This window comes from Sparus aurata, chromosome 20 (genome assembly GCF_900880675.1).
Source record: "Sparus aurata chromosome 20, fSpaAur1.1, whole genome shotgun sequence".
Lineage (NCBI taxonomy): Eukaryota > Metazoa > Chordata > Actinopteri > Spariformes > Sparidae > Sparus > Sparus aurata.
The window spans coordinates 11855899-11869381 of NC_044206.1; the positions used below are offsets into that span (position 1 = coordinate 11855899).

Genomic DNA, 13483 nt, shown 5'->3' on the forward strand with positions numbered 1-13483 from the left:
ATTCAAGACTCCCAGTAAATTGGCATATTGTGACAGTGAGGCAGCATGCAGAATACCAGGACCCAGACTGAATATAGAACCGTCATTCATTTTATTATTTAAACCTGTACGTTCCCTGCTGTGACACGGTAAAATGTCATCAGTTTAAAAAAGGTCTATAGTGAAATGTAATGCCTGAAAACAAAGGTTTTCTCAGTGCTGAGTTGGTGGTAGTAGTAGTAGTGGTAATAATGATCTCTCCTGTGTTGTTACCACATTGATTTGACAAAGTCAGCTGCAGGCCTCTTGCCCAGTGCAGCGAGGCCAAAAGGCCTCTGGCCCCACTTGTTGTTTGTGTGTCGCAGTGATTAATTGATGAGCCTTCTTGAATAATTGGCCCAAGACCAGGAAGTCATTTGACTTTGGTGACATGAATCTTGATCTCTCATCTTAAACCACCCCTCATTGTGATGTATTACCTCAGCTACTACTTCATCCATTCATTAAGCTGTAGGATGTCCAGGGTTGTGTTGGATTTTACATTTCAAATGAGCCCGGACTGGTAGACCATGTTGAACAAAAGAGATTAAAAAACAATCTTTTTTTCACAGTTAGTTTTTAATTGAATAATTTAAATGAATTCAATGAATCTGAATTAAAACCAAACGCCCAGTAGACATGTTGCTGGACATAGGAAGACTTCTACAGAGGTCAAAGGTTTTTTCCAATCATCCCTTTAAGAGAAATACCTGTTTAATAATGAACATCTGTGCTGAAATGAAACAACAGAAATTAAATCAATGAAAACTGAGACAAGAATCATATTTTTGCCTCTAAATAGTGATGTCATTGTAGTACTCTGATAAAAACAGATAAATATTGATTGCTGTATTCTATCAAAAAGAACTTTGTATAAAAATAAGCAGGTTTGTTCAGCCTGGCTGCTCCCTATTATAATCTTTACAACATTACTATGCTTTTTACACTATAAACCTTTATATTAAGCTAAAACATCTGTGTGTGTTTCTTTTTGAAGGGCTCAGGTGGGCAACATCAAAGCTAAAACAAGCTCCGAAAAAATTATTCAGTAGAAATGACTGAACTATACATTTCAGTGATGCGGCGTGACACCTTTTTTTAACCACTGAGATTTTGTGAGTAGGTGCAGAGGCTTCACACATCAGTGTATAGAACCTTCCCAGAAGGCAATGAGCATAATAAATTATTCAGGGTTGGGTAAAGAACATTTCACTTACTAGCCAATATTTTCTAAAAAAGCAACATATAAGCAAGAAATATCATAGAGTCAAGCATACTGCTATTGTTAAATGACTATTAGGAAAATATTAGTCATTGTGACCAAAATAACAACCATTTCATGGTTCTTCTCTTTGTTTTCATGTTTAATTTTTCTTTCTTTACATATGTGTGTAAGCTAACTTAAATTGTTCCATAGGGACACAACATCCACATTTTAGTGAGGTAATAAATAAACTGGACTTTTTGTGACACAGCGTAAAATTGTTGAGGTTTGAATGATAAGTTCTGACAAGCTATCTAAAACAAGGGATAATCTTTGAATACTATTGTCCATGCTAAACAAACAAAAAAAACATCATGCATCTTACTTTTGTCTCTTAAACTACGACAAATGATTGATTCTACTACTTAATTTTTTTTGTTTATTTGATTTTATCATTTGGTCGTTCAGGAATTGGCTGATGGCATATGACATATTTTTAGGAATTATTTAAATCTGTAAAGAGACTGTTTGCAAACTCGACACTCAAACACCTATTTGGAATATGACTATCCATTTTTCAAGATCAGGCAAAGCTGTTTTTGGAAAATTACCTCGGGAACAACCACTTCAAAGTCTTAGCTACACACCGTTACTTTGGTATCAAATCTGAGAAATCATATGCATACACGTACAATAAAAACAAAAAGTTGTAAGGTCATTCACCCCACACCATGCCCCTCACTTGTTATCTGTGACTCAAGAACTATAAATATGCATGTTCAGTGTATTACAAGAGAATCATTAAGAATATCCTTATTAAAATTCATTCAGAAAGGTGTGCTTCAGTGTTTATTGCTTCCATTCAGACCTTGGTCCAGTGTCTTAACTTACTGTATTAGCATATTGCTAAAATGCATTGAGCTGTCTACAGTATGTGATGTTTGTAAATGCCAGAGGAATCAATGAGGAGTGAAAAACAGGAGGAAGCTATTTTTTTTGTTTGTTTTACCGTTGCTCACGTATATATATGAAAGTAATAACAGGTAGTTAGCCACACTTACTTGCACACATTCGCCTTACTCTTTAAAGGCTTAATTTGCAATATGATATTTAAATAATATTTCTGCCTGACCATACTAATAACCCTTGTAATATTTGAAACAGTGATTAACTCTGTTAGGAACAGTTATATTTACCCACTGTTGATGTAAAATGAATAGAAATGTAGGGCCAGCTATTGCAAGTTAGCTAATGCATTAGGACTATTCTAACCTTATTAGCATAACTTTTGTAGACACATCTGCCCTTACGATACTTGTTCTTTTAGCATTTGGAATGGATGCTTGTTGGGTGGTTAGAAACACCCAAACCTTACATTGCAAATCCAGTTTGACCATAGGAGTACTCTCGGCCCGGACAAATACATAAGGAATACTTCTTGCAGTCTTCCTTTGTACATTTTAAACATTTCAGCGATATGTGAAGTTTTGACTAAACTAAATTTAATGTAAGTGTTCATTAATTGTTAAAACATAACAGCCACTCTTGAAAATTGAGTATATGCATTTCTTTTCAATTTCAGGCGTTTTCTGTTAGCATTAGGCATTGATTGAAGACACGTCATTACACAACCATGCCTCAACACTTTTAGTTTTCTCTCCCCTGATACCTTTAACAATATGCATAGATTCATTTTTAAAGAGGAAAAAACACATTAAGGGTGAGCAATTTATGCCAGTGAGTTACAGTCTTAATTTTCATATGGAATGGAAGAAAATGAGTTAATGACTAAAAGTTGTGGAAGTAAGGATACACCTCAAGGTGCATTTCTTTGTGGGTTAAAAAATGCTTTTATTTTGTTTGATATTACAATCTGGGGAAAAAATAATAATTTTGAGAACTAAAAAAATGTGTAGGTGTATTTACGTCGGTTGTCCACCATTTGTGCTGTTTTACCTGACTACTTTACGTTTGTACATGACGTCATATGTGTTGGCCTGAGCAGCCAAATCATGATGTTGGTGGCTTTTAGGATGTTTGTAAGATAGAGTCAAAATATGAGGCATTAAGAGAGTATAGGTATACATTTCCATTTAACATATTCCTTTATGTTCTTCATAGTGCAATTCATTTTGCCTTCTCTCCCTGTGTCGGTAGATTTTGGGATCACACCAAGACTTAAATGAAGGTGTTGAATTATGTTGTTCTCAGTGGCTCACAGGTCAGATGTTTTATCATGGCTCATTGCATCTGGATGCTGCTGTGCACGAATTTTCAATGTGTCACTGAACGCAGGTCCAGCAAATTACAGCAATGCGAGCAGAGCTTAAGAGAAGCCTTGTAACACTATTATTTGTGCCCAAGAACAAGTTGAAATAGCAACTTGTAGTTTTTAGAGGTGTTTTTGAAAACTGATACTGCACACAAAACGTAACTTACCTAAGCAATGTATTTACACCTAAGATTTGATTATAAGGTTCTGTCATAATAGTATTTTGATGCACTATCATTGAACACTCTTAACTCAAAATGACCATGTGAAAAAAGATTCAAGTTTCCATTAAGGAAGAAGGTCTTTCTCTAGCCTTTTCCTTGATTGTAGACATTCCTTACCACACTTTTCTAAGCTGTGTACTTTTGCCCTCCCCCATTCCTTCCAGTAAAGTCCCTTTTACTGTTGTCTTATTTCTTTTCCAATCTTTCACAGTAGTCAGCTTTTCCTATGGCACTTTGCATTGTTCTGCATTTTTACTCTTGAATAAAGTTTTTGAAAGTGACCCCGGTTAGAGGTCATATTTCCGACTCTCTACGATATGACCTTTGATCCAGTGCCCTGGTGGCCTGTAAGCGTTCAAACTCATGTCGGCTGTTCCGGTCCGGACTGAGGTTAGCCAGTGCCCTGCTCCCACCGCCTACATCCTCCTCCTCGTCATCGCGACTTAGGAAGGCTAGCTCATTCTCGTAGCAGAAGGAGTTAGAACTGGGTACTAGGAACTTGTTCTCCACCATGTCCTTGGCACTGCAGCGAGGGGTGGACGGCACCTCGTAGGTTTTGTGAAAGTGAGAGTAATCCACCTTGTACAGGTTCTTCTCTTCAAACAAGACTGGTTCAAAACGATGACCCCAGAGGATCTCAGAGGCCAGGTAGGAACTGCGAGCCTGCGTGGTCATGGCAGTTGCTTCAACCATCCCCTCCAAGATGACAACAATCTCAAAGTCAGCTGTCTCCAAGTCCTGTTTGCTGATCCCAAAAAGGGGACTCTCCTCATCTATCTCATGGAGAATTGTGATTGGTGAAACCAAGAAAATCCTGTCCAGGCCTTTATCAAAGCCAACATTAATGTCTATCTGGTCTAGAGGAATATATTCCCCCTCATCAGTGATCCGAGGTTTGATGAGCTGTGCCCTGACATGGGCTTCGACAATGTGGCTCTTGCGAAGGTTCCCTACTCTCCACATGAGGCACAGCTTTCCATCCCGCATGGCAATGACAGCGTTGTGGCTAAAGAGCAGAGTTTGTGCTCGCTTCTTGGGTCTTGCCATCTTGGCCATGATGGCGCCAATCATAAAGCAGTCAATGATGCAGCCCACTATGGACTGGAAGACTACCATAAAGACAGCCACTGGGCACTCCTCGGTCACGCAGCGGTAGCCATAACCTATGGTAGACTGTGTTTCAATGGAGAATAGAAAGGCTGCCACAAATCCATTGACCTGTAGGACACATGGAGTGAAGTTGTCGTCTCCTGCTGGGTTATCCAGATCTCCGTGCAGCAAAGCAATGACCCAAAAGGCTAAGCCAAAGACTAACCAGGAGACAACAAACACAAGAGTGAAGACTACCAGCATCCATCTCCAGCGAATATCAACACAGGTGGTGAAGATGTCGGCCATGTAGCGCTGCGACTTGTCGTCCATATTGGCAAATTGCACATTGCACTGGCCATTCTTTTTGACGAAGCGGTTGCGGCACTTGCGGCGTGTGTGGATCTTGCCATTGCCAAAGCCGTTCATGCCATGCATGGTAGTGAGGCGGAGGCCCTCTTCTTCAGATGACACAATGCTGTAGCGGTTGATTCTTCCCACACTCATACTCCCATCAACACCTCCAGCTGCAGGGTCGGAGCAGAAGGCCAGGCCTGGAGTCCCAGTGTGCGATCGAGGCCCCTCACAGCTTGATCACTGGCTATACTCCATGAGTCATAGACAGGGAGCTGGGTGGGAGCCTTGTGCTTTAATCCAGTCCCTGCAGAGAGAGTCAGGAGAGTACAATGTGAGCGTCTTTCTGTGACATGATAGTCAAATTACATCATACCTGTTTATGAAACCACATGAAATCACCAAAGACTCAACCATGAAGGCTTTTAGTGTTGCAATAAAATAGTTTTGCTACTGTACTGGCCCAAGAAATAAAGTTATTCCTCTATCTACACAATTTCCTTATACATTTGTATAGTGACAATAAAGGAATATTCCATTCTATTCTATTCTATTCTGTCTAATGCGGTAATAGTCACTCTTACTGGAGTCCAGCTAAGTTTGTTCTCTTTCATCTAGTGAAAGAAAATTACAGGAATCAAAAGCAATTATTATAATTTTGTTAACTGTATGTTCAACATTGTTAAGGTTTATGAGAACATTTGTTCCTAGTATAAGATTTATATGTGACTTCAGTTACTTCACACTCCTTTTCCTTGCCATCTTGCTCTCTGTAAACATCACGACTCAAAATCCAATTGGCCCTCACTGAAGGGTCCTCGTGTCTTTTGATGTCTGCTGGGGAACTGAAGAGCTGGCCTTGCAGCAGAGCAGATCCACTTCTGTCAATTGGCATTTCCTCTGCTTTTGTCTTTCAAATTCTAACGAAGTCTGGCAGTGCAGACAAACTAAGTCATCACCTACTGGATGTTTATTGTTACATAATTAAAACATTGACCATCGTGTGAGACACTGCTCATATAAGGTCTAGTCTAGTCATATTTTAGGCCTATTAGTTCTATCACTTGTTAACTTTCAGCATGTCTTGGTTATATTTATAGTTTATCAGCAGCATGACGTGACAAGCTGTCCTCTCTGTTCAAAGTGTGCCATTGTCCTTTCAGTACAATACTTTTGTTAGGGCAGTAGAGGGGTATGCGTGTGTGTATTTAAACACTCCTCTGGGATTTGTATGTGTGCCACTGATTCCACGGACATGCAATTCCAGATGCTGTGTGCAGGGACAGAGAGAAGAGGCCCCTATTTATCTGACCCTATTCTGTACAATTTGCAGTATTATTAATCATGTTGTGAGGATGTGTTGAATTTATACCACCTTCCCTTGGTGCTCCATACTGTACAAGTAGGCAGCAGATTTTCTCCCCCGTGCAATGCCCTGTATTACTTATTCGTTGTAATTACATATCGGAACTTTCATTTACAAGAATATTCCAAGATTAAACAGATACCACACTGGAAAATGTACTCTGCTGTATGTGTCAAAGTGTTAGCCTGGGATGAAATTAATATGCAATATATCCAATGATGCTCTTGGTTAGGCGACAAATAACCTGGCTTATGCATTGGATGTCGAACCTTAGGGTCAAGGGGTTTTGACTCATGGGAGCTGGACTGAGGTCCCTCTGGGCGCAGACAGCTTTTATCGCCTGGCCACATCCGTTCTGTGTCTGCCTGTCTGATTTGGGCCCTGAAGACATGACAGTTCACTCATGTGCGCTCCCAAATCCCTGGTGGCCTGCAGTCTGCCACACACTCACAATAAAGCCATCCTCGCTAACGCTGTTTCAGGTGGTAGTTCTCCTGATCTGGAGCCAGATTACCTCATGCACAATCTTAAAATTGTCCCTTAGGGATCAAACACAGACCTGAATCAGGAAAACATACTGTAGCAAGATGTTATGTTCTATTTTTATATTTCAAAAGTGCCTTTTGACAATATTACACTACATTCCCACAAGAGCACAGCTGTTAATTCTTAAATTAGTAACCCTTCCACTACTCTCGATTATGTAAATCTGTCAACCAAACTAGATTATCTCATCTTTTCTAATTGTAACTCGTGCTTGATTTTTACACATACAGCTGAATTGAGCATGTCTGTGCTCCTCGGGTCATCCATGTAGTAGCAGGTGGGCTTGGCTGTATGGTATAGTAACCACAAGCACTTTGTTATATAATTGAGATGAATCTTGAGCCTGAACGTCAATACATTTTGCTCTCTGTACTGCACACATGACCTAAGCAGCCCTACACGGTGCGCAGTCTCCATATCATACTGTAGTTGTACAGTGTCAGGTGTCCAGTGAATTGGTCAAATGAAAGTAAAAACCCTCCCTGTGCCTTGGAGTCATTAGATAAGTGCCTCAGAGTCTCTGAACCCATGTGGAAGGCTTTGACGTAGCTCTGTAAATCAGATTGTCACTCTGAGAGGTTGTGCATGTGGTGCTTAGAAATTAATCTTTGCCACCAGGTCTTTGAAATTGATTTGACACAGGTCTTTAGCATGCCAAAAGGTTTTGACATAAGGTAAAGTAACTGCTAGTGATAGCTGACTAGCTTCAATTTTTAATGTATTAATTTTGATAAATTAGAAGTTAAAGGGGCAATTAATAGTTGTTTAGACATACAGGTAGAATATATTCATATGTATGAGGTTGTAGATAGCAGTAAAAATTAGCAGCTTTTGCTGCTTTAGTGCTGTTAATACCACCGTAAATTAACTTTTAATGGCACAGTCTGTTTATTTTTATTTTTTTTTAAGATTTTTTCTGGCATAGACACCTTTATTAAGCAGTAGACAGAAAGGGAATATGGGAGAAAGAAGGGGATGTGACATGCAGCAAAGGACCTTCGGGCGGAATCGAACCAGGGTCGGCTGCGTATGTGGCATGTGCTCTAACCACTCAACCACCTGCGCGCCCACAGTCTGTTTATTTAGTATATTTTCCAATTTAAGTAAATGACTAACAATTGTTAGTCATAAGACATAAGATTAGAACCTGCTATTATCCACAAATCGAGTTTGTTAAACACAGGAACAATCAAAGAACAACTAAATACAGCATAAACTTACTCTAAGCTCTTATACTTTTGTGTCACTGATATAAAGATAATATATTAACAATATAATTTTGCAAGTTCACCATTTTAGATAGCAATGTACTCATAATTCTTATGATATTCAAACATTTAAATTGAAGTGGGGAAAATGTTAAAATATCCCAAATAAAAAATCACCCATAGCTTAGATGAAAAATAAAATGGACTTTCAGGCTCTGTTAACCAAAATTGCATTTCAATAAACATTAAACATTTGTCACAATTCAGTTTATGCCACTTTTCTTTGGGTCATGTTCGAGGGCATGGCCATTTATTGGTAAGTCATTAGGATAAGATATACATATAATGTAATGATCATAACAAGCTTTGCTACTGCAGCTATAAAACATATGTAGATTTGTTTTCTAGTGTTAGCTATTGAATTGGTGTGTTAATCAGCACGGAAGTGATAGCATGGTCCAGTCTTGTGTTTTTAATTTTGTACCGTGCACATCTTGTACTACAAGCAGCCCGAGAATACAGCACAGAGGGAGGCCATCAGTGCATCTTTTCATAGGGCAGGACACGAAGTGATTTTCACTCCAGCCAATAATTTCGCGAACAACCTTTTGTGACCTCATCTCGCTGTGTGTGTTCTTTGGGAGTCGAGAGAGGTGACTAGGGGGGATGATAAGCTTCCAGCTGATTAGGATGAATAGAATGAATAATTGGATGTGCAAAATAATGGAAGGGATTGGGATGAACAATAAGGTGGAGCAGGAGAGGGTACTTCATCTCAAGACATGCATGCGGGAAACTGAGCCTAACCACTACGATCATGGCCCACCTCCCAAGGCCATTGTGAAGGAAGAGCCGTGGCTCAGGTGTCATTGTATTTTCCTATAGCTCACCACGCGGAACTCATCTCGTCTCAAGTGACCTGCAGGTATTTTCCTATAGAAAGTAACACCACTTCACCATGCAGAGATGTTGTCTGATTGACAGTATGTTAGACAAACCAGTTCACAGCTTTTTGTTGTTGTTGTTTTCAATGTAGTGCAGTAAGTGGCAATATTTCAAAGGCTGTAACTTCTGGAGGCCGTTAGACTCGGTGTGATGCCATCTCAGGTGCTTGTAGAGAGACGTGTTCATAGAGAACTGAGTCACCTTCTCACATCGTTATAACAGCTGCTATTTTCTATGCAAAGAGAACAGAATCTGTATTTTTTATTTTTTTTGGCTAGCTGCACCTGTAGCTTTTTCACCGTTCAGACACCTGGTTCCCATTGATTGATCATTCCCACATGTGGGCTTTTTTGATCTTTATTTGTGCAGTTTTTTTAATTACTTGTACCCATTCACAAAGGCTGAATCACCCATATTAAACCCGAACTCTGTAATTTTCAATGTTAACTGACACCTGTTGGTTAGAGCACATAAGCTTAGATATGTTACTTTTAATACATTACTAATAGAAGTTACACATGAAGTCATATAAGACGATAAGCAATAGTCCATTTGTGAATGTGTTTTTTGTTGTCAGGTTTCTCTACTGCATGTTAAATGTTGAGATGAAAAGCAGGATGAGGTCATTGAACTGTGAGGCAACGCTGCATAATCTTCGTTCTCTTCATCCTCTGTCTCTTTTGTACTCTGACATCAGTGGATATGCCGATAGAAAAGTGCATTACCTGAAGCAACACATTTATCCATTAATACCTGCTGGTGTCTGTCCGGTATTGTCAGATGCTACAGTTGGTTATCTGATATAATACTCCCAGGAAATTAGGTGCCAAAAAAGTCCTCAAGTGGTATCCAGTGATTTGTTTTATGGTATTTTGTTGAGGTTAAAAAGTGTTTAGCAGAAATGAGTGTTTGTTTACATTGTATGAATTAGTGATTCCACCAGTTACAATCTTATCTAGGCCTAAAACAAATGATTATTATATTCTATTGATGACAAATTGATTCAAGTTCTGCCTGTTAAGTATAAAACAGCAATGATAAACTGTCCTTACAGTTTGAACAGTATGAAAGTGGTGTCCTAAAATTGCTTATTTTGTCTGACTCATGGTCAAAAGCCCACAGCTATTAAGTTCATGAGAGAGAAGCAGCAACTCTTCAGAATTTTTAGACATGTTTTACTTAAAGGTGTACTATGTAGTTTAGGGAAAGAGATTCCAATTCAGAAAGGTATATTTACAATATTAATTAGGTAATAATACAAAACTCAGACACATATTTATTTATCTCTCCATATTTTGATAAACAAGCTGTCCTCAGGGGGAAATAAGGTCCCCAGAATACTGTTTGAAGCTAGAAATGTGGCTACTCAGAAGGGTCCTGCAAATATAAAGAAAGTAAAACATTATGAAATTGTAACAGTGTATTTAGTTTCGGTATATGGATCAATTATCCAGAAAATCAATCAATGAAGATGTTTCTTTTTGGATCAACTACCCCAGAACTACAAAGTGCACCTTTAAAAAAGGCTTAGATTATTTATCTATCATTAAGTGTTGGTTTATTTTCACCAATTCAATTCCTGTAGAATGAATATTAGATTATTGTCACACAATATACAGCAATGCGTTTATAACCATTCGCTCTTATTCAAGCAGATTGCTTATAAGGTTTGTTTTGGTCTGCCTTCTAGCTACATTTCACTTTTTGTTGTTGTTGTTGTTTTGACCCCTTTGGGAGCCTGGACTTATCACATCCTGTTATCGACAAACAGGGCCTTCTAAGCCACTTCAGAATCTAAGCTAAAGGCTAAAGGTGATCAACCCTGCATCACATCCCAAGGGTGGAAAAATCTAGAGATAAAGCTTTTCTGCCGCAGTAAAGCTACTTTGCACTTGTAAATATGTGTTTTGACTCTGAACAAACAGCACATTGAATTTAAAATGAAACAACAAGACCACAGCAACGACTTTCACCTTTAATTTGTAGTGCTTACATTTGATTAGATGATTAGTAAGAGAATTTTAGCAGTTTTTATAAATTTTCTTCCAGTTAGGGTACATCATGTGCTTGAATAAAAAGATAAACTAAAGTAAAGTCATCATATTTGATTGTAACTAACAAAAACATGATTCATAAATTGATTGTATTACACGTCTGATTAAATTTAAACAGAATGGCAGTTGCTGCTCTAATGGGAATGCTTAAGAGCAGACATTGCCATCCATTGCTACTTTTATAAAACCACTGACCAGTGACATCCGACAGATATTGATGTAACATTCAGGCTGCAAGTTTTAGGTGAAGTTTTCTATCCTTCTCTTACCTTTATTTCTCTGTCCTCCCCCCAGGCTGCAAAGGTAAAAGGTGGTATCTTGTCTCCCGGAGTCCCTGTTAACCAAACTGATTCATTCTCTGCATCTGCTGCCGCAGCTGCTCCTTCTTTGTGTGTTACTCTAATACTGGAGAAAACCACTCCATCATCTTGAGCACAAGGCACAGACCCTCTTTGAATTTCTTCATCATGGCTTGATCTTTTGTCTCTCTCTTCTTCCTCTTTTTTATTTTTTCAGGTGCTGTTGCGATCGCAGACAAAACGCAGTTCTGCCCAGGCTGAATCGCACCAGAAACCTTGGGGCCAAGTCAGTCAGTCAGCACCGGACGGGGAAAACAGGTGCGAAACGAGGATTATCCCAGTGAAAATTCTGCTTTTTGTATCTCCATCTTCTGAAGGCAATTTCTTCAGCTGGTCTTCTGCTCATCCGTCATCTTCGTTGACATGAAGTCTGTCCTTCACATTTCCCATAAAACTGTACAATACACTGCTTATTAACTGAACAGCTCTCTCTATCAATCTTTTGCAATCTGATCCATTTGGACTGCTGTTCTCTCTCTCTCTCTCTCTCTCACACTCTCTCTCTCTCTCTCACACTCTCTCTCCCTCTGACTATTTCTTTGCTCTCTCCCTCCCTCTCTCCTCTCTGTCTCTCTCTCCCTCCCATGGTGTCACAGAAAACTGCCATTTGCAGCCTCCCTCCCTTCCTCCCTCCCTCCCTCCCTCCCTCTCTCTCTTCTCCTCCCCTCCTTTCTTTCTCTTGCTCCCTCTTGGTTGTCTCTCTCCCTCCCTCCCACATCATGGCACTACCAGTTGACAGCAACTTGATGCACAGACGTATCATTCAGAAAAACTCCAGCAGACAATCCACCATTGTATTTGATCAGATGCTAATCAAAAGTAAATGAAAGCAACATTATGAAGATGAAAGGCTTTCACATAGGCTTCCCACATGAAATTAACAGCCCTGAATTTGCTGCCTTTGTCATCCATCTGCTCTGCTTTCACTATAAGATAAATCCTGTTATCCAGCAATTTATTTTCATGGAAAAGAGCTGATCAAATGGGAGTTAATTTTTTGAAAGTAAACTAAAGCAAATTCCCCTGTACTTCATCAGGCGGAAAGTACTAGCTGCTGCGCAGCTGCTTCATGACCGGGGCAAATCTTTATGCATTTTTTGCGATAGTCATTTCGTAATGAAAGTTTCTATGCATATTATGCAGTGTGTATCGATATACCATGCTGCTGGCCGCTGTGTGTCAGTGCAGAGTGATGCTTTTCACACTTGTCACCAAAGACTAATCAACAGCATTTGACCTGAGGATGAATGCGGGTGCTCAAGTGTGCATGTGTGTCTGACAATACAGCAGTCTCAACACACCAGGACCCCCATGTCAGGGAGATTGAAATTGAAGTGTGCCAATCACTCTGTTAGTCGGCTCTTGTGTCATCATATTCTTTAATGCTGTTCTACGTATACAGTCTTCTAGGAAAACATAGTTATCTCCCCTCCCATGATATATATATATATATCTATATATATATATATATATATATATATCTTAAGCCTATCTTCAGCTTGCATATATATATATATATATATATATATATATATATATATATATATATTTTTTATATATATATATATATATATATATATATATATATATATATATATATATTTATATATATATATATATATATATATATATATATATATATATATATATATATATATATATGTGCAAGCTGAAGATAGGCTTAAGATATTTACAAGTTTTGTTTTACGACATAAAATACAGCATTAAATGTCCTCAATCTTATTCATAAAAGCTCTTACACTTACTAACAAGTAGCTTAATGAGACTACAGAGGCCAGGGACATTGAACTTCATCACACAGAACACAGAGATTTGTCTTCTCA

The 13483-nt window shown here is 38.8% G+C and overlaps 1 protein-coding gene across 1 annotated transcript; it reads right to left on the reverse strand.

The window, feature by feature from the left end:
• Positions 1-578: 578 nt before the first annotated feature.
• kcnj12a (potassium inwardly rectifying channel subfamily J member 12a) lies at positions 579-12203 on the reverse strand. The gene is made up of 2 exons (XM_030400262.1): positions 11550-12203; positions 579-5468 (listed from the first exon to the last, which is right to left on the reverse strand). The coding sequence occupies exon 2, from the start codon at positions 5312-5314 to the stop codon at positions 4013-4015; it is 1302 nt and encodes a 433-aa protein (XP_030256122.1). The 5' UTR covers positions 5315-5468; positions 11550-12203; the 3' UTR covers positions 579-4012.
• Between the last annotated feature and the right edge of the window lie 1280 nt (positions 12204-13483).